At 49.2% G+C, this 23,974-nt stretch overlaps 3 protein-coding genes across 4 annotated transcripts; 1 reads left to right on the top strand and 2 right to left on the bottom strand.

Annotated features, from left to right (window-relative positions):
• Positions 1-101: 101 nt before the first annotated feature.
• On the top strand, positions 102-14,514 carry TRAF3IP3 (TRAF3 interacting protein 3). The gene is made up of 11 exons (XM_071578918.1): positions 102-221; positions 2,205-2,548; positions 3,658-3,766; positions 3,981-4,038; positions 4,242-4,266; positions 4,910-4,939; positions 5,226-5,321; positions 9,470-9,541; positions 9,809-9,949; positions 10,736-10,873; positions 11,093-14,514. The coding sequence occupies exons 1-11, from the start codon at positions 203-205 to the stop codon at positions 11,435-11,437; spliced, it is 1,377 nt and encodes a 458-aa protein (XP_071435019.1). The 5' UTR covers positions 102-202; the 3' UTR covers positions 11,438-14,514.
• On the bottom strand, positions 10,504-12,653 carry C28H1orf74 (chromosome 28 C1orf74 homolog). Its single transcript, XM_071578921.1, has one exon. It carries the CDS (start codon positions 12,620-12,622, stop codon positions 11,789-11,791), a length of 834 nt encoding a protein of 277 aa, XP_071435022.1. The 5' UTR covers positions 12,623-12,653; the 3' UTR covers positions 10,504-11,788.
• On the bottom strand, positions 13,759-22,211 carry IRF6 (interferon regulatory factor 6). 2 transcript variants are annotated; one of them, XM_071578917.1, is made up of 8 exons: positions 22,052-22,211; positions 18,747-18,938; positions 17,673-17,877; positions 17,081-17,203; positions 16,831-16,977; positions 15,643-16,035; positions 15,169-15,287; positions 13,759-14,339 (listed from the first exon to the last, which is right to left on the bottom strand). In XM_071578917.1, exons 2-8 carry the CDS (start codon positions 18,918-18,920, stop codon positions 14,118-14,120), a joined length of 1,383 nt encoding a protein of 460 aa, XP_071435018.1. In that variant the 5' UTR covers positions 18,921-18,938; positions 22,052-22,211; the 3' UTR covers positions 13,759-14,117. The 2 variants fall into 2 exon arrangements, with proteins under 2 accessions (XP_071435018.1, XP_071435017.1); XM_071578916.1 differs by having other exon boundaries at positions 18,747-18,923.
• Positions 22,212-23,974: the final 1,763 nt, after the last annotated feature.

Genomic DNA, 23,974 nt, shown 5'->3' with positions numbered 1-23,974 from the left:
AACCCAAGTGCCCCAGGAGCCGGGCCCCTGCGTCCCACAGCAGAGACAGGAACCGGGGCTCGGCTGCAGCTGCAACGTTTCCTGTTTTACAGAGTGAAAAAGAGAGTGAGAGCAGAAAACGAGGTGGTTGGCACGAAGATGGCAGTTGGAGCGTGTTCCTGCCTGATAACACCCTGCCCCTGCACAGCAGTCGAGGGGTAGGATGGGACCCCTCAGACCAGGTAAGTGCCAGAGTGCCCACAGCACCAGGGCTGGTGGGCACCGGAGGGGAGTGGAGGGGAAAGGCAGCAACATGCACCTTTTTTTCCTCTTTTTTCACCCTACAAAATTTGCACTGGGAAGCTGTAACATGAACCAGCAAGAAGCACTTTTTTTTTTCTGGTTTCCCTTGAAGCAAGAAGTGTAACAGCTTGGAAAGCGCAGATGAAGGGCATGTTTAATTAGAAAGGGTAATTTGGGGTGACAGAAGGAGGAAATAGAGTGTTAGCTTGTCAAGAAGGCCTCAACAGTTTACTCAGCTCGAGGTGAGTAATGGAGTGTATTTCTTTAAGCTTTACCTTGTTTTAAAGTGCATATTTGGTTAACTGAGGCTATTCCAGGTCTAGGATGGGCTGGACAACCCAGAGGCAGAACAGGTGGGAGAGGGGCTGAGCTATTCCTGATGGGAAGAGATGAATGAGGGCAGACTGAGCAGGACATGCAGTTGGGTCTTGTCTAAAACTCAGCAAAATTAGTTAAAAATGCTCAGCATCTGGAGCAGTGTCCTGGCTGGGGCTTGTGGGAACCTTCCCTGTCCAGAGCAAGAGTTAACCACCCCAAAACCACCACGCTCCTTCCAAAGGAAGCCCCTACAGTGAAAGATGACACTAGGAATGAGCTTTGAGCACTCCACAGCTAACACAAGGCCAATAAAAGGAATTAGGGGCAGATTTTAATGCAGACTCAGAAGCATGGAATTATTACACATGTAAATGGGACTTACTTGTTCCCATTTTTATTTTCCATTGGACTCGATAACTTCCTAATTGCTTGAGTCAGAATGAGACCAAGGAAGTTTTGTTTGGTGGCTTTTGTTTCACACTGAAGAACATTTATCCTGGATTTTCAGACTAAAATTTCTTCCCCCTCTACATTTCCTCCTTCCGGTATTAACAAAATTTACTAGATATGAAAAAAGCCTCATACCAGGCATGGCCACAGCAGCTCCCTGGCTGAGACTCTCTGAGCAGCATTCATGGGATGTGCACAGGGATGATGAGCTCTGTCACTCTTGATGGGGGCCAAGAGTGGGGACACAGCTTTTGCTGTGGAGGAAGGAAGAGCAGTTTGGGTAGTTCTTGCTCAGCTTTCTCGTTAAGTGATGCAGAGGCAAAGGCTCAAATACACTCAATACCACCAAAGTCCAGTAAGGAACAACACAGCTGTGACCTGCAGCTGTGCAGAGAAGGCATGAGGAGGGAGGAGGTTCTATACCTGCACCCTGTGCACAAAAGTAGATGGTGCAACAGTACTGGAATGGAGGCTCTCCTCCTTTGGGCATGCCACTGCCTGGTTTGGGCCACAAACTCCCCAGAAATGGGGCAAAGTTCATGCCCAAGGCAAAGGAAAAGCCTGCACCCCCAGCTCTTGAGCACAGCTTAACAATGAATTATTGCCAAAGAGTAACCAAGGGTCACTACACTTGTATGTGCAATGAAAGAAAGCCCAAGCTTGGCTAAATCCAGGTCAGGACCCACCCGACAGAGCAAAACCAGCATGGTGTGTTTTAGACTTCATGGGCATGGAATTACAGAATCAGTTAGGTTGGGAAAGACCTCTGAGATGATCAAGATCAACCTCTGACCTAATAGCACCTTGTTTACTAGACCATGGCACTGAGTGCCACATTCAGTCTCTTCTTCAACACCTCCGGACTCCACCACCTCCTGGTCAGCCCATTCCAATGTCTGATCACTCTCTTGGTAAAGAACTTCTTTCTAATGCCCAACCTAAACCTCCCCTGGCACAGCTTAAGATTGACCTCTCCTCCTACTGCTGGTTGCCTGGGATAAGAGATCAAGGCCACCCAGCTACATCATCCTGACAGGGAGTTGTAGCACATACAACTGGAGTCCACTGGTTGAGGACTCCAGAACTGACACCTCACATTGACTAAACCTGAGAAACAATCAAAAAAACAAGCAAAATGGTGTCTTTCCCCTCAGTTTCAGCAGGAGAGAGAACCCCAGAGAAGAGACAGCCCAGCATGACCAGCCAGCCCAGGTGGGCTCGGCCACAGCGCCGGCGCTTGGGCGAGAGCTACGACGAGAAGTGCGAGCGGCGGCACGAGACGAGGGAGAAGCTGCGGCGCAGGAACAACGTGACCACCTGCCGCTGCCCCCCGAGGGGAGCAGAGCAGCCACTCCACAACCCCCGGCAAAGGGAGTTCCTGAGGAGGAGAAACCTGGCAAGTGATGCTGGAAGGACACTCTGGAGACAGGAGCCCGAAGAGCAAATCCCTCCGGACTCCTCCTCACGGGTGGAGCCGAGACCAACAGTCCTGCTCCAGGTAACACCTGCCCTTGGGGCACAGCTCAGCCTGCTCCAGGTTAGCACCCACCAATGCACACACAACACCCACTAAAACATCAAGAGCCAAATCCAAGTGAGACTGTGTGCACAAAACTGTGTACTTCTGTACAAAGAGCAGTCAGGTACAATGTCACCTCCCTCCCTGAGTGCTCCTCTCCTGTTTTCCAAGCCCTGAACCACACGTAGGTTTTTGTGCCATTCCTCCAATCCCACATCCCAGCTGCCACTTATACAAATGATTTTACCCTTGATAAGTGAGCTCAAACCACCTGGGTTCCCTCCATTCACCTTTGCTGTTAGCAGGAAGGGTGGAGGAAGTAGGAGATTCTCTGGCACTCGTTGCCTCCCCTGTGCTGCACAGCTGAGAGTAACCCAGAGGGCTTGCTGAGATGAACAGCATCTATGGAAAGTTGCACAGCACCCCAGTCTGAGCCCAACAGATTTCCTTCCAAACTCATATCCATGTAAAGTGAACCATTCCCTGGTAGGCTGAGTTCATCCCTGGGGCTTCACAGACTTGTGTGAGCACAGACAGTCAAACACGAGGTGACTTACACAGGCACACCCTCCAACTCTCCCTTTACAGCACAAGACTGTGCAGAGCAATTACCAACCTCCTGCTGCCATTTGGTTCACCAGTTTTAGTCACAGGAATCTGGAACAAGCATTTACATGCTCACAGCCCAGGTACAGGGCCTTCCCTATTTGCCTGAACAGAGATAGCAAGGCTCCAGCCCTGGGGAAAGCCAGGGCAGAACTGGCACCTCTGATCCAAGGCAGCCAAATGGTAGCAGAGACCCAAACCAGGACCCATTTCCCTGCCACTCAAAGTCCTCATCTTTCCCCAAAGGGTCTCAAGACACTTTGAGGGGATTTCTTGACCTGTAGTGGTGTTGTCATTCCACCCATCCCAGCAATCAGCAAGTTTTCTCCCACTTTTCCACAAAGCTCTGGAGCTGCTGCAGCCAAAGCAGCACATCCTTGTGCATTTGTCATCTCCTTGATGCTCTTCACCCAGTCACCACAAGTACCTTTTGCTCAGCCTGTTTTGGAGAGACACTGACTCAAGCTGCCCTCTCATTCCAGAACTCCTGGAGCTGCCCCACGTTCCCCCCTGCACAGTCCCACCTCAGCATCCCCCTTGGCAGTCCAGCAGATGCCATTCCTGGGCAAGGTGACTCTGTGAACACCCAAGGTAGGTGAGGGATGTTCAGGTTTCTTCTCTGTCCATCAGATAAGGACATTCCTTTGCCTCTTGTCCCTGTTGGGTTGTTACTGGACACTGCTTAAACTGCTGCTCATCTCAGGAGCAATGGGAGCCATCTGGGAGTGGAGATGGACACCCTAAAAGAAGTTCACAGCCCTCCAGACAGGAGGATCACTCACATCTTTTCACTTTGCCTTCTCAGGAACCCAGACCTTTGTAAATCCAAGAGAAGGAGTGAAAGACTCGAGCCAGCAGACAGAGTAAGTGGGTCCTGTCCTCCCTCCCTGGGCTGTGAATTCAGATCCCACAGGGCAGCAGCTTCCCCAGCCCAAAATGTTTCCCCTCAGCTTTTCCCCTACAAACACAACTCTGCTTGGGTGGGGGTGGCAGTGGGTGTCCAGCACCACAGGTGGCTGCAGACCCCCCATCACACCTCAGTGACACACTGTCTTTTTTATTTCAGCTGTGGAATAGCAGTTTTCAATAAGGTGAGCAAAACACAGGTAATGACCAGCCTGGAACTCCTGTAAATGGAATCAGTTTCTAAAGTGGCTTTAAGCCAAAGGAGGGCAGATTTAGATGGGATATTGGGAAGAAATTCTTTACTATAAGGATGGTGAGGACCTGGCACAGGTTGCCCAGAGAAGCTGTGGCTGCCCCATCCCTGGGAGTGTCCAAGGCCAGGTTGGACAGGGCTTGGAGCACCCTGGGCTGGTGGAAGGTGTCCCTGCCCATGGCAGGGGGTGGGATGGGATGAGCTTTAAGGTTCCTTCTAACCCAAACAATTCCATGAATTTCTGACTGGGACACTGAATGATACTAAATCTCTCCAATTTCAAAAGTTATAGCACTCCTGCTATAGGAAAGGCACTGCTATCCCATGGATTTCTGCTGTTCCCACTCAGTACCTGCCCTGAGGTCACCCACTCTGTAGCAAAAATGCCCCAACTCCAATGCTGTCAGTTGCTGTAAAAATATTTTCATTTCTCTGGGAAAAAAACAACCAAATTAACTCCAGCAGGCTCTCCCTCACCCAACACAGGCTGTTAACTCTATTTTAAAAATATTTGGACTTTGTAGCCAGTTCAGAAAAAGTTTATGAACTGAGCCCATTTGCCTTTTCTCTTGCAGGAAATGGTGCAGCTGTCCAACTACCTGAAGGTCAGTACCTACCAGTGCTCAGCACCCACTGGGAAAGCTGGTTTTCCTCAAGAACAATAATTTTAAAATAATAATAAAAATAAACAAATAACAAGAATAATAATGTTGTATGAAAGGGTGTCACATACCCAATTTTAACATGGCAAATAAAGCCTACAGATAAAGCATTGAACTCAAAGAGCTGAAGCTCCCTGAGTGGGGGAAGCCCAGCCCTGGGCTGGGAGGGGGTTCTGGGCTGTCCCCACCCTCTCAGGGGTCCCACTGACCCTCTCTCCCTTCCCCACAGGAGGCCCTGCACCGGGAGCTGCTGCTCAAGCAGAAGATGGTGATTTTGCAGGAGCTTTTCTCCACGCTGCTGGAAGCATCAGAAAAATCCTGGCAGGTACCAGAGTGCTCCAAAAGCTTGTTACAAAACTGTGCTTTGCTTTCAGATCAACAGGAAGTCTAAAAATCTTTCCTTCTCGAAGGGTTTGATTTTTTTTATGTTTATCTTTCCCATTTTTTCTTAAATAAAAGCAAACAGCCATGTGTAAGTGGGGAAAAAAACTGGAAGAAACCCAAACAACCACCTTCCACTTAGTTTTCTCTTCTAGTCAAAACAAGTTTCAAATATTTTGAATTTGATTCTTTTTTTCACAAAATTTTAGATGCACCCAAGAGCTGGATGAGGGAAAGACAGGCTGTTTTTTAATCTGGAAACACAACAGGGATATCCTCCCAACACACCACAACCCTTTTTCTTTTCAGGGATGTGTTCTGGGCTCCAAACACAGGTCAGAGCCCCAACACCAAGGCTGTTGGTGCTCAATCATGGTCCTGCATCAAACTATCTCCCCACAGCTCAGAGAAAATCCTCAGGGCACTATTGAAACAGGGCCCTTTTTTTGCTATCAGGACACAAAATTAGGGTGATGCATCTTCTATAATATATTAAACTTTCCTATAGGATTATTAATATTAATTTATAGTTCATTGTGCCATAAAAAAAAAAAAGTGGTTGAAAGTTCTGTTGGGGCAGAAAACCCAGTGATTGGGTGAGATGGTACAAACCCCTCGTGTTAGACATCCTGTGGTTAGAAACTTCCCCTTCGTTTGCTTCTTCAAATATAATATGAGCAGGAAAAAACACCCTGCCACACTCTGCAGGAAGTAGCCTTGAAACCTCAAACAGGTGGGTGCTCTTTGTGCCTGTTGTCTCTGCTGCCAAAGAGACTTTGCTGCTGCTGCTGCTGCCTCTTCCACCCAGCCTTTCATCAGCCTAAAAATCAACTTGATCCTGGAGCCAGGGGGTGAAGGGGGCAGATGCTGCTGCTTGGAGGGCATTCCCAGGAGCCACATGAGGGTGAGGGGCTTCTCCAGGAACCACAGGAGGGTGAGGGGCTTCTCCAGGAGCCACAGGAGGGTGAGGGGCTTCTCCAGGAGCCACAGGAGGGTGAGGGGCTTCTCCAGGAGGTGCTGAATGAAGTAGATGCTGCTGCCTGGAGGGCATTCCCAGGAGCCACAGGAGGGTGAGGGGCTTCTCCAGGAGCCACAGGAGGGTGAGGGGCTTCTCCAGGAGGTGCTAAATGAAGTAGATGCTGCTGCTTGGAGGGCATTCCCAGGAGCCACATGGTGGTGAGGGGCTTCTCCAGGAGCCACAGGAGGGTGAGGGGCTTCTCCAGGAGGTGCGGAATGAAGCAGATGCTGCTGCTTGGAGGGCATTCCCAGGAGCCACATGGTGGTGAGGGGCTTCTCCAGGAGCCACAGGAGGGTGAGGGGCTTCTCCAGGAGGTGCGGAATGAAGCAGATGCTGCTGCTTGGAGGGCATTCCCAGGAGCCACAGGAGGGTGAGGGGCTTCTCCAGGAGGTGCTGGCAAAGGGAGGGATGAACAGGTCCCACACCACAACACTGTGCTGTGGGAACTGATAGTTGGCTGCCTTTTTCCAGGCCCAGGTGAGACCCCAAATGCTTGTTGCAGCAGCTTTTTAATCTTTTTTAATATCCTGGGGTTTGAAGGCATGACTACACATGAATGATATGGAAGTAACTCTTGGAATGGCCACAGAGTGGTTTCTGAGGTGCTTCTGGCTTGATGGAATAAGTGAATGCTCTGTAGAAGGGTGTCAAAGTGAAGGGATAAAGCATTTGGTTCTTCCCCCCTCCCACAATTCCACTTCTAGGTTAGAGAGATCTTCCCACCCCAGGTCTGTGCCTTATATCCCCCATCTGTTGTAAAACTCAGTTGATTCAAAAACTCTGCCAGCTGAAGTGAGTCTTAGTTATGATTAACACGAGTAATTAATTTTAAGCCATTCTCTTCTTGAAGAAAATTGCTACTTTAATGTATTTTTTCCCCTTTCTGTCATCTGAAGTTAAGCCTGATTTTTGGCAATACCTCACAGCTCTGCAGAGTTTAAGCCCTTTGCCATTTCTAGCACATCACTGTTACTATATGGACTTATTTTTCTAGCCCAAGTGTTGTGCTTGAACAAACTGGAAGCTTTCCAGAAACTGCATTTGTTGTTATAACTTTCCAACAGCCATCTAAAATTACTAAGGGAAGCAGTGTCAGAGAATCCACCAACCACAGGACAACCAAAACATACAGCCAAAACCAGATTAAAATACTTCCATGGCACTTAAATGGCAGCAGTAGAGAAAGGCAGAAGAGTTTGGGATTTGGAGGTGTTTGTTCAGGTAACCTGAGACTCTGAAAGAATAGGGCTGCAGAGGTCTAGAAAATACAGAATTTGCAAGACTGGGTGTATTTTGGGCACATTAACCCTAATTTTTTCCCCTGCCTGACTTCCAGGAGGGGACTTGGGGCTCTCTTGGTCATGGTGGCTGTAGGCTTGGGGTTTTTTTGCTGCTGTATTTGTGTGTGTGGTTTTGTTTGGTTGGATTTGAGGGGTTGTTTTGGGTTTGGTTTTGGGGTTGGTTTTTTGTTTGTTTTTTTTTTAAACCAGCCCTTTTCATGTAGTTAATTTTCAACACAAGGGCTTGACCAAGGTTTGCTCACATCACTTTTCTGGTGAGTGCTTATTCCATTTAGGGAAATCTTCCTATCAAATATTCTTTTGTCAATTTATAAGCTGCAGCTCCATCCCAGGAGTTTGGCAGCACAAGGACAGTGACCTGTTGGAGGGAGTCCAGAGGAGGTCACCAAGTTGATCAGAGGGATGGAGCAGCTCTGATGGGAGGAAAGGCTGAGAGAATTGGGATTGTTCAGTCTGGAGAAGAGAAGCTTCAGGGTGACCTCTTTGTGGCCTTCCAGCACCTGAAGAAGCCAACAGGAAAGATGGAGAGAGACTATTTACAAGGGCCTGGAGTGACAGGACAAGGGGGAATGGCCTCACACTGACAGAGTGAAGGGTTAGATTGGATATTAGGCAGAAATTCCTCCCTGGGAGGGTGGGCAGGCCCTGGCACAGGTTGCCCAGAGAAGTTGTGGCTGCCCCATCCCTGGGAGTGTCCCAGGCCAGGTTGGACAGGGCTTGGAGCAACCTGGGATAGTGGAAGGTGTCCCTGCCCATGACGGGCGGGGTGAATGAGATGATCTTTAATGTCCCTTCAACCCAAACCATTCTGGGATTCCATTTCTTCTCCAAAGTGCAGGAAGGGCCCATTAGCCTTGCACACAGCACAGTCACATCTGGGCACAACAGCTGGAACATCTGCACCCTCCAACGTGAACCTCTGCAGACACCAGAGTAAGATTCACCACTGAGGAAAACTAGGCCTAATATTTCACATCTAAAATTGCTTTTCAAAATTCCACCTACTTTCTAAGAGCCTTTAGTTCTTTGTACCAACTACTGAACTGGAGAGATTTAGTCTTTGGGACTGTAAATGTACTTCTGAGTGAATTTAACAGTGCTAAGACTCCAGGGAATCTGGTTTTGCTTGGGTCTAACAGCTCTTCCTGCAACATCAAGGAGTTTCTTTTCAGAGATGTGACTTCAAACAGCAGAAAGCGGAGAGGATACTGGTGGTGGAAAACCAGCCTACGTGAACTCTTTGCTAGAAATGTTATCTGCATTTGCATGCAGGTTTCACAAAGCCAAGCAGTCTGACTAACACTGAGAGGAGATGGTGATTACAAGGAAAATGAATCATCACCATTGCCCTCTATCCCCCTGCCCAACTGCAAGATGTTGCAATGCAGACCCAACCTATTTTTTAAGGAAACCAGCAAGTCAGGACTGTCACCAGCTGGAGCTTCAGGCAGGGAGGGACCACGAGCCAGGGAACAGGGCTGTGCTCAGGGACCCATCCAGGTTCCAAATCCTCTCACTCTTCTCTTTTCACTGCACTCAGTAACCAGTGAAACTGCCTCAGCATAGTTTTTCAATCCATAAAACTTTTAATTTCCCCTTATCCCATTATTTGGAAATCATTAAGCCTGACTTGAACTTCAGTGCTGAAGAGACTTTGACTCAATTTAGCCACAATATTGCAGATTAAGTGAATCAAAACACAAACTAATGAAACATTGGGGGCATATTGTGTACTTCCTGATTTCACATGTCAGTTCAATTGTTTTTCCCCAGGGTCAGCTGAATGAAGATAAACTGAAGTGTAAACTAAGGGCCCTTGAAAATCAGCTGCAGGCTTGCACCCAGGTAATGTCTAATTCCCTGAGAAACACACAGGGGTGAAGAAAGGCATGAAAACAAAATACCAAACCATGTAATTGGGTCAGGTCTCAGTTTCCAGATCAATTGGATTAGATACATACCCAGAAAGGGTTTTTCCTCTTTGTTGAAGCAATGCTTCACAGCAAATTAGCAGCAGCACTGACACACTCTGCCTTTGCTATTGCTCAGGTTTAACAAGGTTAGAAATCTGTCAGGTCAGACCCTTCAAGCAATTTATTTCTTCCTTTAAAGAGTTACTCAAAGGAGTGTGTGAAGAAGATCCTGATAGAGATGGAGGACCAAAAGCAGACTTATGAGCAGAAGGCAAAAGAGGCTCTTCAGAAGATGCTGGAGGACAAACTCCAAGCAGAGCAGCAGCTGCAAAACTCTCAGGTGAGGAGATACCTGGCTTGGCTATAATTTAGTCCAACTGCCACAAAGAAAACACATGTCAGGGGAAAGGTGATGGCAGGCTTAGCATTAGCAACAAAGAGAGAAAAATGTGGTCTTTTAGCCACTGAGTAAAGCCCAAAGCAGCTTAATGCAACCTGTGCTCACAGCATGAGCTGCACACCAAGTTATTGAAACCAGCTCACAGCTGGGCAAATGTACAGCTCTTTGTCAGCTTAAATTGTAATCCCTTCTCCTTCACCACCATCCCTTTGTCCCATTCCCTGCTCAGCCCACACAGGGAGCAACAAGCCACACACACAGACATCCAGGGCACAAGGGCTCCAGAGATGCTTCTTCTGAGTTGTTCTTTTATATGAAAATAGATTTTTCCCCAAGAGGCAGCACTTTGCTGATGGGATAACTGGTATTTGCAGAAGAACAAGTAAATCTTATCCCAAGTACTAGCAGGTTCTCAATGCTGCTGGGAGCATGGGAATTTGTGTTCCACAGGGGACCCTCTGGCCATCAGATGGCATCAGCCCCACACAGGTTATTGTGTGTATATATATATGTATATGTATATATATATATATATATATATATATATTCCTGGTGCTGGAGGAGTGATGTCCCAGCCTCAGCACAGCCCAGCTGATGGCATCCAGGGCAGCCTGGCATGATCCCACCAGACTGTGGGTCCCAGCTGATGGCATCCAGTGCAGCCTGGCATGATCCCACCAGGCTGTGGGTCCCAGTTCACCCATGGGTCCCTGCTTTCTTCCCTAGAGAAGCCTGGCAGCGATGAGAGAGGATCTTGCCTTCTGGAAAGAGCACGACACTGCACTGAAAGCTGAACTGACCAAGGTGACCATGGCCCACACAGAGCTCAAAGACAGCTTCCACAGCTTACAAAGTGAGCTGCAGGTATGTTGGTTCCCTGCAGGAATGTTGGTTCCCTGCAGGAACAGCCTCCACACAGGAATCCACTTTTTCGCTGGGTCACGCAGAGATGCTGTGGCTGCCCCATCCCTGGAAGTGTTCAAGGCCAGGTTGGATGGGGATTAAAAGTGGGAGGGGGTGGAACAAGATGAGCTTTAAGGTCCTTCCAACCTAAACCATTCCATGGTTGTCTCCTGTCCCCAGAGAGCAGATGCACAGACCGAGCAGCTGCGCCAGGCACTGCAGAGCCTGCAGGGCGAACACGCTGCACTCCACCAACAAGCCAATGCCCTGAGACAGGACAACGACCTCAAGGCTGAGCACATCAGTGCCATGGAAGGTACAGTGTGCAGGGAAATAGAGCTGAGCCTGTTCTCAAAAAAAAAAAAAAGAGGATATAAGGAAAACAGTCTTAAAATTCTGGTCCTTAAAGTGTGCACACAACAGACTCGCTCGCTTTCAATGTGCTGCACACCTCAGCTTGTGATTTCCAAAGGGCTCCTAAAGCCATTTCCAACTAGATTAAAGGACTTGAGAGAAGTCAAGTGACTTTCCTAGAAGAAAGGATGGCTTGGGAGACCTGAAGGGAAAAAAAAAATAAATCAAAGCTGAGCTCTCAGCTTTGATGAGGACTTTGCATCTTTGCCAGACCCATCAAACACAGCAATGTGTTGCTGTTACTGTCTGAGGTGCTGCTTGTGGTGGGTATTACCAGCCTAGAAATGAGCTCACAGTGTCCTAGAGCACCAGTTCACATGGAGACAAGCAAACTCACAGATGCTTCACGTGGCACCTGTGGTGCTCAAGGGCTGAGAGGGCATTGCACACAGGGAACTGGATCTTTTGCCTCGGTCCCTGATGCAAGTGAGGAAGGCCAGAAAGTCTGAGTTTGGTTGTGTTTTACAAGGCAACCGCTGGAAGAGACACGACCTCGCTCGAAATGCAGAGATCCACAAAGTCACTCTGTGCGCTGAACGCCTCCTTCAGCTCCTCATCCCAGGCCTCCAGCACCGCCCTCAGCTCCGTGCAGAGGCTCTCCGGGATGCTGAAGGAGTAGATCTGCACCCTGAGACCGTCCTTTATCCTGGGGCAGGAGGCGTGGACCGTGAACACCCTCAGCGGCGTCAGTGCCAGGCAGTTCTCGGCGCCCTCCTCCCCGCAGAAGGTGTACACCGCGGGGTACCCCAGCAGCACCCCGACCACGGTGCACAGATTCCAGTCTTTGAGGACAACCTCGCTGCACGACACCGGCTCGGCGCCGGTGGCCTCAGCATCCCGCAGGTGGTCCAGGAGGGAGGCGAGATGGCTCCTGACAGCCTCAACCTCCGCTGGCCCGCAGAGCGCCGGGCATCGCCGCCCCGCCGACACATCCACGAAGGGCGCAGGGTGGGCACGGAGCATTCCCTCCACCCTCTGCCGGGCCAGCCGCGGGTGCAGGAGCAGCGCCGAGCCCTCCATGCCCAGCACGTGGAGGCGGCGCGGGGCCAGCCCCGCATCCCTCAGGGCGCGCAGGTACCGCCGCAGCTCGGCCGGCCCCGCCGCCCCGCACTCGCAGAGCAGCGCCGGCTTCAGCCCCGCCGCCACCGCCAGCACCTCCCCGGCCAGATGCAGCGCTCGGGCCGCCGGGACTCGCCGCCGCCCGGCCCTGCTCCTCATCCCGGTCCCGGGGACCAGCGCATCCCGAGCCGCCGCCACCAGCAGCGGGGGCGACAAAGGGGTGACCCCCGGTGCCATGGCCGCAAAGCCACCGCCAGCCCCCGCCGTTCCGGGGCGGGTCTAACTAAGCACAGCCCCGCTCCCGGGGCGGGTCTAACTTAGCACGGCCCCGCCATCGGGGCGGGTCTATAACTAAGCACAGCCCCGCTCCCGGGACGAGTCTAATTTAGCACGGCCCGCCATCGGGGCGGGTCTATAATTAAGCACGGCCCCGCCGTCTGGGCTAGTCTATAACTTAGCACGGCCCCGCCATCGGGGAGGGTCTAACTAAGCACAGCCCCGCTCCCGGGGCGGGTCTAACTTAGCACGGCCCGCCATCGGGGAGGGTCTAACTAAGCACGGTCTCGCTATTGGGGAGGGTCTAACTAAGCACGACCCCGCTCCCGGGGCGGGTCTAACTAAGCACATCCTCGGGAGGTGCGACCTTCCCGGGCAGCACCGGCGCTGGGAGGAGCCGCGTCCGCCGTGGACGAGGGAAAGGATGTTTGGGAGCGGGCGGAGACGGCAGAACCTCAGTTTGGGGAGCTAAAGGATGGGGACACGGCCCGGCTGAGCTGTGGTATGAGTGTGCTTAAAGCTTCACACAATAGTTTGGGTTGGAAGAGACTTTAATCATCATCCACTCCCGTGCCCGCATCTCCCACTATCCCAGGTTGCTCCAAGCCCCGTCCAACCTGGCCTTGAGCAGTTCCAGGGATGGAGCAGCCACAGCATCTCTGGGCAACCTGTGCCACTATGCTGAGGGAAGAATTTCTGCCTAATACCCAATCTAAAGCTCCCCTCTTTCGGTTTAAAACCACCCCTTCTTGTCCTATCACTCCATACCCTGGTAAAAAAAATCCCTCTGCAGTTCTGTTGTAGCCCCCTTTACCTACTGAAAGGCATTTTAAGGACTTCCAAGAGCCTTCTCTTCTCCTGGTAGCTTCTTAAAGTGTGCAGAAATGTTCTTTTAAAATACAAATTCCTGTGTCACCTGCAGTAGGTGATCCTGCTTGGCAGGGAAGTCGGACTATATGATCTCCACAGGTCCATTCCAACCCTAACAATTCTGTGGTATTTATATAGATCCCTACAAAACCCCACAGTGGATGAAGCATCAGCCTCTCAAGCTCACTCTTACAGCCCAGTTAAAGAGAAAAAAACTAGACAAGGTGTTATTCTCCAGGCAGTTTTAATAGAGCAGATTATTTTCTTTTTCTCCCTCTAATGATCAAGTGTTTATATACAATGTATCAATAGCAGATTAAAAAATATTACAGAATTGAAAATCTGATTTATACATAGGGGTTGCTTAAGCAAATAACTGAAAAGGATGAAGGAGTCAGAAGTATTCCTGTAATCCCCTCTGGTTTGAGGGCTTCCAAAACAAAAGCACCACAGACTGCTGAAATTATGGAATCGGATTACCAGATTTACAGATTTTATTTATTCAGATTGAGGAAAGGCACTGGTTAAGAAATACTTTTCTATATGTACAACCTAAGGCAACCCCGGGGGCAACGCCAAGCGCCTGTCACTGCGCCGGGAGCGGCTGTGCCATGTGCAGGGGAGGGCCCTGCATGGGCCACCCCTCCTGGTGGTTCTGCAGGAGCCTGTACAGCTGCTTCAGGTGGGCCACGATGTTGTCCTTGATGTCAGGGGTGGAGATCTGCAGCCTCACACTGCCACTGTCGAAGGAGCGCGTGAAGTCACCCGAAAACATCTCATAGATCATCCGGGCCACCACTGGGATGACCTGTTTGATAAGAAGGCATTTGTTGTAGCCCAGTGGCACACAGAACACCCCTGTTGTTATATCCCAATGGCACACAGAACACCCCTGTTATTTTCTGATAACCCAGTGGCATGTAAAATATACCCCTGTTATTTTGTTGTATCCCAATGGCACACAGAACACCCCTGTTATTTTGGTATATCCCAATGGCACACAGAACACCCCTGTTATTTTGGTATATCCCAATGGCACACAGAACACCCCTGTTATTTTCTGATAGCCCAATGGCATGTAGAATATACCCCTGTTATTTTGTTATATCCCAATGGCACATGGAATATCCCTGTTATTTTGTTATATCCCAATGGCATGTAGAATATACCCCTGTTATTTTGTTATATCCCAATGGCACACAGAACACCCCTGTTATTTTGTTATATCCCAATGGCATGTAGAATATACCCCTATTATTTTGTGATATCCCAAAGGCACATGGAATATCCCTGTTATTTTGCAGGACTCTGGATGTAGGGGATGGTTTCCACAATAACCTAAAGAGCACTCAGACTGATTCTACTCAGCATTGATGCTATTCAGCATATGTAACACTTGTATCTGCTCTCCCAAAACTCACCAGCCTTAAAGGAGTTTTCTGAGTGTCAGAAGCCACAACAGAAAAGAACAGTCTCTGGTATCCACAGGCATTGATCCAGAGACAACACATCAAACCCAAAAACGCTGGCACAGAATCAGAGAATCAACTAGGCTGGAAAAGACCTCTGAGATCACTGAATCCAACCTGTCACCTCACACCACCTTGTACATGTCACGTTGGAGCCTCAGCCCCTACCTGCACCACAATCAGCTTCCTCTCCCTGGGTTTTCCATCAGGCCATTCTTCTCCAAAACAGAAGTAGATCTCATATGGTGGCTGTTTCTCAATTTGTCCTTTCTGATGGGCAATCAGCTCTAGGAAGAAAAGCAGAATACTGCAGGAATGTCCTCTTTCAGTTACAAACACCACAGCCAACCTCATTGTATCATCCCAGGTCTTACCTACCACGCTGTCCTTGCCACCCCTTACACATACACAATTACGTATCATTTCTTGCACCCAAAGAGCTTTTCCTAAAAGCAAGGCCCTCCAATGTCTTTCAGAGCATTAAATGAGTGTACATTCCCTTTCTTCTGCCACACATCTGCTCCATGGTCCAGTGAGGTCAGGGAAATGGTGTCCCCAACCAACCCCCCATGCAGACCACCCTTTTCACCACATGCCCAGACCAGTATCCAAAGCAATTTTCCAAAAGCAAGAGTTACCTACCACTTAGGAATGTTTCCAGACAGAAGAGTTTGACTTTCTTCTGCCTCTCAATCAGGTTTGGTGTGGTGGAGGAGGGAGCACAGGGCCCAGACCAGTACACCTTGCACTGGCAGAGCCGGACAGCGTAGATGGCGTGGCCACTGACCTCCAGGATCAGTCCCCTGTCCATAACGTCCAGCAGCCGACTTGTGAAGATCTTCTGCTTTTCATTGGTGATTTGCTCTGTTCCTGGAAACTTCACTTGTTCCAAACTGATGGGCCCAAAGAGCTCCTCCTGGTCTGGCATAGGGCCCAGCTCTCCATAGAAAAGTCTGCATCCCTGGGGGTTGCTTACAGTCGTTGTCGGGCCAGTCTCCTTCCCTCGATATTCAAACTTGATTTCTAGATCTGTCACTGAGAGAGAAGCTGTCAGCGTGGCTTTTTGGACTGCTGCCTGTACAGCATCAGAGACACACCAGGGAATCAGAGAAATCCTCATCTGGTTTGGGTTGAAAGAGACCTTAAAGCTCATCTCATCCCACCCCCTGCCATGGGCAGGGACACCTTCCACTATATCCCAGGTCGCTCCAAGCCCTGTCCAACCTGGCCTGGGACACTTCCACGGATGGGGCAGCCACAGCTTCTCTGGAAAACCTGTGCCAGGGCCTCATCACCCTCACAGGGAACAATTTCTTTCTAATATCTAATCTAAACCTGCTCTCTCTGAGTTTGAAGCCATTCCCCTTTGTCTTGTCACTACATGTCCTTGTTAAAAGTCCCTCTCCAAGTTTCTTGCAGGCTCAATTCAGGTACTGAAAGGCTGCAATTAGGTCAGCCCAAACCCTTCTCTTCACCAGCCTAAACATTCTCTCAGCCTTTCCTCCCAGCAGAGCTGCTCCATCCTCTGATCATCTTGGTGCCTCCTCTGGACTCTCTCCAACAGCTCCACGTCCTTCCTGTGCTGTTGGACCCAGAGCTGGAGCAGCTCTGCAGGTGGGGTCTCACCTGTGGGGCCAGAGGGGGAGAATCCCCCCCTCCCCTAGTTGGGTTTCTGCACTGTAGCAATCCATGCTAGTCATAGGAATATTTAAACTATACACACTTCTTTCTAACAAGCAAACAGCCATAGGAAAAAAAGTCAAAATTCTGGGATTTGGGTGTTTTTTAAAGTACAACAGCAAAAGCACTATTACAAACCCATAAACATACTTGGCAGAGAGCTGATCCAGAGCTCAGGGCTGCTGAAGAAGTCGTGCTGCAGAGCTGTTGGGGGCATTTCCATATCCAGAGGTTCATTCTTTGGCCACACAGCTTCAGGGCTGCAGTTTTCTGCATTGCCTGGAGCCATTGGAGGCTCTAAAAAGAGGCAACAGTTCTTGAATAAACCAAGATTTTGTTTCAAGCATGCAGTAATTTACAAATAAATAACTTCAGTAATACATTAGTCTGTCCTACCAACCATTGATATTAAGATATGGAAATGTCTCTTGAATAGGGACGTGCTGAGATTGATTCAGTTCTTCCTCCTCTTCATCATCAAGATCATTATCCTTTTCATCCCACGGAGCTGAGCCAGTGGAACCTGAAAACAAGCCCATTCTTGTGGGTGGATGATCACCATCAAACACTGTGATGCATTTCTTGAAAAAATAATATCATCTTCATATTGGTTGTGCACAATATTGGCTAATTATTGGTGTATTTTTCAAATGTAAGTTTAAAATCCCAATCAACACGATCTGCACAACATGCTATTTTTTCAGTTTAATAAATAATTCTAGAAAGCTAAGGATAAAATATGGATAAAGTAAGATATAGTATTGCCAGTATCAGGCTGTTTAGCAGAGAACACATAACTATGTGCAGCTTTATTAATTTTAGTACTGGTACTAAAGTGTGGCTCAAGGTCCTCGTGGTTTAAGTACAGGCTTACACATGGCAGCTGCTCCTCGCTGCACACCGAGGCAGCTGGAGAGTTAATGCACAGAGGGAAAGGAATTGTTGGCCAAATGCCTGCTCAGTCAGCAGCCCTGTGTCAGCAGGGCCCTCACCTGGATTAATGATTGATCCCTGGGACTGCGGGATGTCGCACACCTCATAAATTTTAATCGGATTCATGGGCACCTCCTTGGTGCCATCGTACATCAAATTAAACTCCCGGCTTTTGTTGAGGGCACATCGGAGCTGGGCTTTCCACTTTGCAGGGTCTGGCTCATCCACTCCTTCCTGGTACTTTCCTGTTTCCACGGCCCATGCCTGGGGACAAAGTACACTGAGCTCAGTGCAGCCCTCTGCACAGAGCAGCTTTTATCACAAATCAAGCTTCCAAACAAATTCCCTGTAAAATCCTTCTCTTGCAGAAGCCTTAACTAGAGCTCTCGGGATGGATATTCCCACTTTAAGAGTTTTTTCCCATTAAAAGAAGGGAGGGAAAAAAATGTAAATCCAAATTTCAAAAAACATTAGCAATTCTGAACATGCAAAGTACAAATTGTACAGGACATTGCACAGAGTTTTTCATTGTCTCTCAGAATCAATCCCAGAAGTCATTTTTGACAGGGAGCCATACCCTGGGCAGGAGGAATGGACTTGGTTAGAATGGATTGGTAGAGCAGCCCCAGGCAAACAGCTGGTCCTCTTCCTCTCTCACCCCAAAATCAGACTATCAGTCCAAGATCCCTCCAAGACAGAGGCCAGAAATTCCTCAAAGGAGTGCAGGGAATTATAATGAATCCTTTGAGATAACAATATTAGGGGCAGCAGCAATGAGTGCTTGTGATGAGCTTGTGGTGGACCTCTTAAGATTTACGTAACAGCATTTAATGGTTTGGTGCCAAGAACGAGGCAGCTGCCACATCCCAAACAGAGCAGATGAAATGAAGAGCAGGAATCTTCCAGATTCCATGGCTCAGACACCATCTGGCCTTTGGTGGCTGGAAAGGGTTAAGGAACTCAACACCACGTCAGGCAGTGCCAAGCTTGGCATCCAGGTGCACGAAGTGGGATCCAGGTGCACAAAGTGGCTTTTCTCAGGTCAGATAAATAGGGCAAAATGTGCCTGGAAGCAGCTCCTGGGCCACCAACCCAGCCCTGTGTCTCTGTTTCAGAGCTCTGCCCTGCCTCACCTTGAAGATGGTGTTCTCCTCCTCGTGCTGGGGGCTGTGCCGAGTCGCGTGTTTCCAGGGGATCTGGAAGCGCTTCGCCTCCCGGTTGAGCCAGATGAGCCCGGGGTACATCCCACTGTCCACCTGGGCCACCAGCCAGGGCTTCAGGCGCACTCGCCGCGGGTGCAGCGCCATGCTCTGCGAGGGATGCCACTGCTACACGTTAGGCAACACCCAAATGCTTTTAAAAACCCTCAAATATTAATGAAACAATGCTGTATTATTGCTGTTATTTTTCACCCCTAATTCAGATTGAGCCGCATGACTCCTCTGCCAGGAGGAGTTACACACACATCACTGAGCAGGGACCACAAGTGTTACAAGGACAACAACTCGCTGTTCGATATTCCAGAGCGCGTTATTTGTGTTCACTGAGCGTGGAGGGGGAGCCCTGAGCAAACCTGAGCTGCAGATAAAGCCACGAACAAGCCACAGCAAGAACAGGCAGCAGAATTTCAAAAGCCTCAGCAAAGGGGCCGATCTGATCTCGTGCTCCTTCAGTCCTGTCAGACTTGCACAGAGCAGGAGAAAAACTCACACGTGCTCAAGGAGAGGCTTTAGCCCAGCTGAGGTGAAGGAAGGGGCTGTTTTATCACACACACAGACGTTCCTCTGAAAGTCATAAAATGACTTTTTCATGAACACTCTGAATGCAGCATAATCACTGGCAAACACCACTGACCTGTAATAACCAGGATGTTTATCCAGAAGGACATGAACTGCAAGTCTGCCTGCACTCCTGCTAAAAATCGAGTGCTGTTTACTTAATGTTTTCCTTTAAGTAGCCCTGCACTGCCCAGAGTTGGAGCCAACCAACATATTTTCCATGTGTAGAACAAAGCCAAACAAACAAAATTAAAACCTGTCCCTCTGCAAGGCGAGGCAACATTCAGTTTCTTTGAAATTTAGGAGGGGACTTCTACACCACACGTGTGCTTAGAAGGTGCATCCCCCATATTAATTTGTACATCTTGAAATAGAAGTGAGAAGCTGCAAATATTCCCATTAATAAAGCAGTGACAGGTTAAATAAAACCTTTGCCATAAACCCTGAATATTGCTGCAGGAGTTGCAAAATGTGTCTAGCAGCAGAGATGGAGAAGATTAAAAAAATCCTATCCAAGAACTAGTCCAGGAACAGGTTTTATTTGTTCAAATACCTGTAGATGCCATTCAGATGCAAGCCCTCACACAAAATTAATCCAAACACAACTCGGTTTATCTGTTAAACAAAGAAAATACTCAGCTTCAATTGCAAATCATCTTTAAATAATAGTTTGAAAGTGTGTGGGCACATTAGCAGCGTGTTTCCCAGGAGCTGCAAAGGTGCAGGAAGCAATCATCAAAATTATTCTGTGCTCCTGAAACTCTGCTGTGTTAGTTCTCCATGTCAGAGGTGCCGTCAGAATTAAACTTGCAGCAGCGTGTTTGCAAAGACACAAAAAAGACACAAAGTCCAGGTTAATCCTGGCCTGGGAATTGAGACCAAAACCAGGTATGGATTTCTCTTGGAAAGGAAAATAAAAAGGTGACATTTTAATAAAAAGTCCTTCCTAAGACTCGTTTCCACAATCGTTTTTACACCTCACTTTACAAGCAGTCCCTTCTGATTCTAATGACAATCACTGTGTACACACACACATTTGCAAGGCCAGCAGTAAATCCAAACCCACAGAAGAAGAAGGAAAATTAGTGCCCTTCTCCCACCAAATGAGTCGGGTCACATGGGCTGGGCTTGGATTGTCCCCCGGGCTCGCAGACAGCGTCTGTCAATACCCAACATTACAAAGCTTTATGACCTTTTATCACCAATGACTTGTTGACACAATAACCGAGAGCAAATCAACTTGAATCCCATTGCTCGGCTCAGACGATGAGTCAGCCTCCTACAACCTTCAACTTCGATCCAGTGGGGTCCAACAACGTCAGGGACTTGGGGAATGCCTTCACACAATTCACGGGATTTGCAAAGAGAGGCTTGGCCCTCACCCAAGATTCCTCAGCGCACATACCCAGGGACTGTCCAGTTCTCCTTATTCCCACTCAGTTTGGGTGGTGTGTGGGGATAATTATTACACCCCTGTGCTGCTAATGCAGGGTCAGTGATGTAATTATTCCCTGTACCCTAAATATTATTTAATAGGTCTGACACTTCTCCTTGGATAGGAGACATTCACCCCAACAAGAACAACTCAAGCAGCCTCAGGAAGGGGCAAACATCCCGCAGCCACTTCCCCAGGGCTGCAGAGGAGTGACCAAGGGCAGGGACAGCCCCGGCCAGCCGTGGTGATTCTCGGGGCTCTGCAGTGGTGCCAGCCAGCCCAAAAACACACAGGGCACCAGAAAAACGCGGCCCGAAGCCTGGCCCAGCTTTACTGCACAGAGGTTTTCACTGTCCACCTGCACACCCGAATATATTCAGTGTTCCTGCTCCACCGCGTCCATTCAGGCTCTGAAGAAGGAAGGGTCTTCTCCGGGTTCAGCACCACAGACCCCATTCCTTGCTCATCACCTCTGTTTGATTACATCACCCTGTACTTCATGGATCTGTATCCATTTTCCCAAAGCCAAGCACTCCTCCAGATAAGCTGTTATTTCCATCTGACACTTCATCACCTCCCTACACCGGGAACCCAGAGCTCCGACTTTTCAGAGATCTGGATATCTTCCTTCTCCCACCCACCGGTGCTCCCGCCCCAACACAACTGAAACATGATTAACTCTTAAAATTCCCAGTTCTTGCACATCAATTTGGAAACCGCAGCCCCCTGCCACGGCCAGGAAGCCCATGATGTTGGAAGGGGCACGAGTTGTTACAGTGTCGGCCGTTAGGGTGATAAAAGTTGCGCTCCGAAAACCGCTGGGGTTGAAGTGGGTGGGGGGCAAACACCACCCTTGCCCTAAGTTTAGGCCTCGCTTTACTCCGACATGAAAGGCGTAGCCCGGGGCTAGTACAGCCCAACCCGCGGAGCAGATGGACGAGGAGCAATAAATGGCCATTTTCCGCGGGTTCTGCCCCGCCGGCTGCCCGCGGACCCGCACAAACCCCGCAACCCACCCCGCACCGCCGCCCGTCCCGCCGGCATCGGGGCGCTCCCGAGCCGCGAATCCTTTTCCCACGGAGCCCCCGCGCGTCCCGGTGGCTTTTCCCACCCAAAGTTCCCTCGGGGCCAGTCCGCGGAGCTGCGCGAAGGGCGGATCCCCTCGGCCCGTCCCGTCCCGTCCCGTCCCGTCGCATCCCCGCGGCCACCGCTCAGCGCAGCTCACCCGATCGGTCCGTCCGTCCGTCTGTCGGTCGGTGAGTCGGTCGGGGAGCGGCTCCGCGCCCGCGGGGGCTCTGGGGCCGCCCCGCGGGGCCCGCGCGTGGGCTCGGGGAGCGCGGCGGCCGCGCACACTCAGCGCCCGCCCCGCCCCGCCTCACCTGCCCAGGTGCGCCCGGCGCAGCCGCATCGCCCGCCCCGCCCCGCTCCGCCCCCGGGGAGCGCAGCCAAGGACCCCCCGAACCCCGCCCGGAGCCACCAGCGCAGCATCCGCACCCCCCGCCTTCCAGCGCGTAGCCTTTCCCTCAAAACGGGATGTTCAGGGGGAAAAAATTTCCTTGTAAACGGGATTTTTTTTTGTTTTTTTAAGTGGAATATCTAGGAAGTAAAATTTCCTTTTAAATGGGGAATATTTTTTTTAAGTTGGATATTTAGGAAAGAAAAGCCCCTTTTAAATTGGGTGGGTTTTTTCCTTTTGAATTGAATATTTAGAAGAGAAAATTCCCTTTTAAACTGGTTAGCTTTTTTCCCTTTTGAATTGAATATTTAGGAAAGAAAATTATCTTTTAAATGGGGCATTTTCTTTTAAGTTGAATATTTAGGAAAGAAAATTACTTTTTAACTGGGATGTATATTTTTTCCTTTTAAACTGGATACCTAGGAAAGAAAATTTCTTATTTAGATGGGATATCTTGGAAAGAAAATTTCCTTTTAAACTGGATATTTTTTCCCTTTTAAATTGAATATTTGGAAAGAAAACAGAACATTCCTGGTGGGGGTTGGGGGGAGTGCTATTATTCAAAGTATATTCTGCCAAGTTATAGAATCACTGAATCATTAAGGCTGAAAAAGCCCTCCAAGATCCCTCCAGTCCAACCATTAACCCAGCACTGCCAGGTCCACCACTAAACTATGTCCCTTGGCACCACATCCACGTGTTTCTTCAACACTTCAGGGACTGTGACCCCACCACTTCTCCGGCTTCCCATTCCTTTGCTTGACCATCCTTTCAGTGAAGAAATTTTCCCTGTTATCCAATCCAAACCTCCCCTGGCACAACTTGGGGCCATTTCCTCTTGTCCTCTGTGGATCCACATAGATCCATATAGAGTTGATAGCACTGGGCAAAACCTAAAGCCAGCTCTGATTAATACAAAGCCACGAGCACACAGGGTTTTTTTTTCTCTGAAAAGCATTAAAATATCCCTCTTTCCCACCTGCCTCCCCGTTCTTGGGATCACACCTATCCCTGGGAAGGGGCTCAGCAGCATCTCCCCTGGTCCCTCTGCAGTGTCTCGCCCTCCAGCCTCACATCTTATTTATTTTCCTCCTGTAGGTGGAGGACTGTGACTCAGTGGTGAATCTTGGTTTCAAGGATCACACAATGCTTTACCATTCAGTTTCAATGAACCAGAAAAAAATTGGGAATTTCCCTTCTCCTTCCCATCATGATCACTATAGACAGTGCTGAGTCCTGACTTTGGAAAGTCTGACTTAGATCCACAGCTCAGGCCCGAGCCAAGAATTTGGACCTGTGCAAAGATTTTGGAAATCTTCACACACAGAGAAAACGTTTTTCTTGGAAAGTTTGCCTTGCAAGATGCCAAGTGCAAGGTAAATATCTCGGGCTTCATTCAACACAGAGTGCCACTCAGAGGTAACATTACCAGGAGTTTGTCAGCACATAATTCAATCTTTCTGCCAATAAATAGGAGACAATGGGTGGCACTCCAAGGCACTCTCTGTGTTGGGTGTCACTGCACTGAGGGGTGAGGGATTGTTGTATTTAACTTTAATATGTAAACTAAGGGACAGTTGCTCCTGGAATGTAATGTAATAATACATCCACCCTGTTGTTATTCCTGCTGTATAAAAACCTGCAAAGGCACCGACAATCTTGAGAGCAACTGGGAAGAGACACACGGAGATG

The sequence above is a fragment of the Pithys albifrons genome, chromosome 28 (assembly GCF_047495875.1).
Source record: "Pithys albifrons albifrons isolate INPA30051 chromosome 28, PitAlb_v1, whole genome shotgun sequence".
NCBI lineage: Eukaryota > Metazoa > Chordata > Aves > Passeriformes > Thamnophilidae > Pithys > Pithys albifrons.
This window is presented reverse-complemented; position numbering and strand designations above follow the sequence as displayed.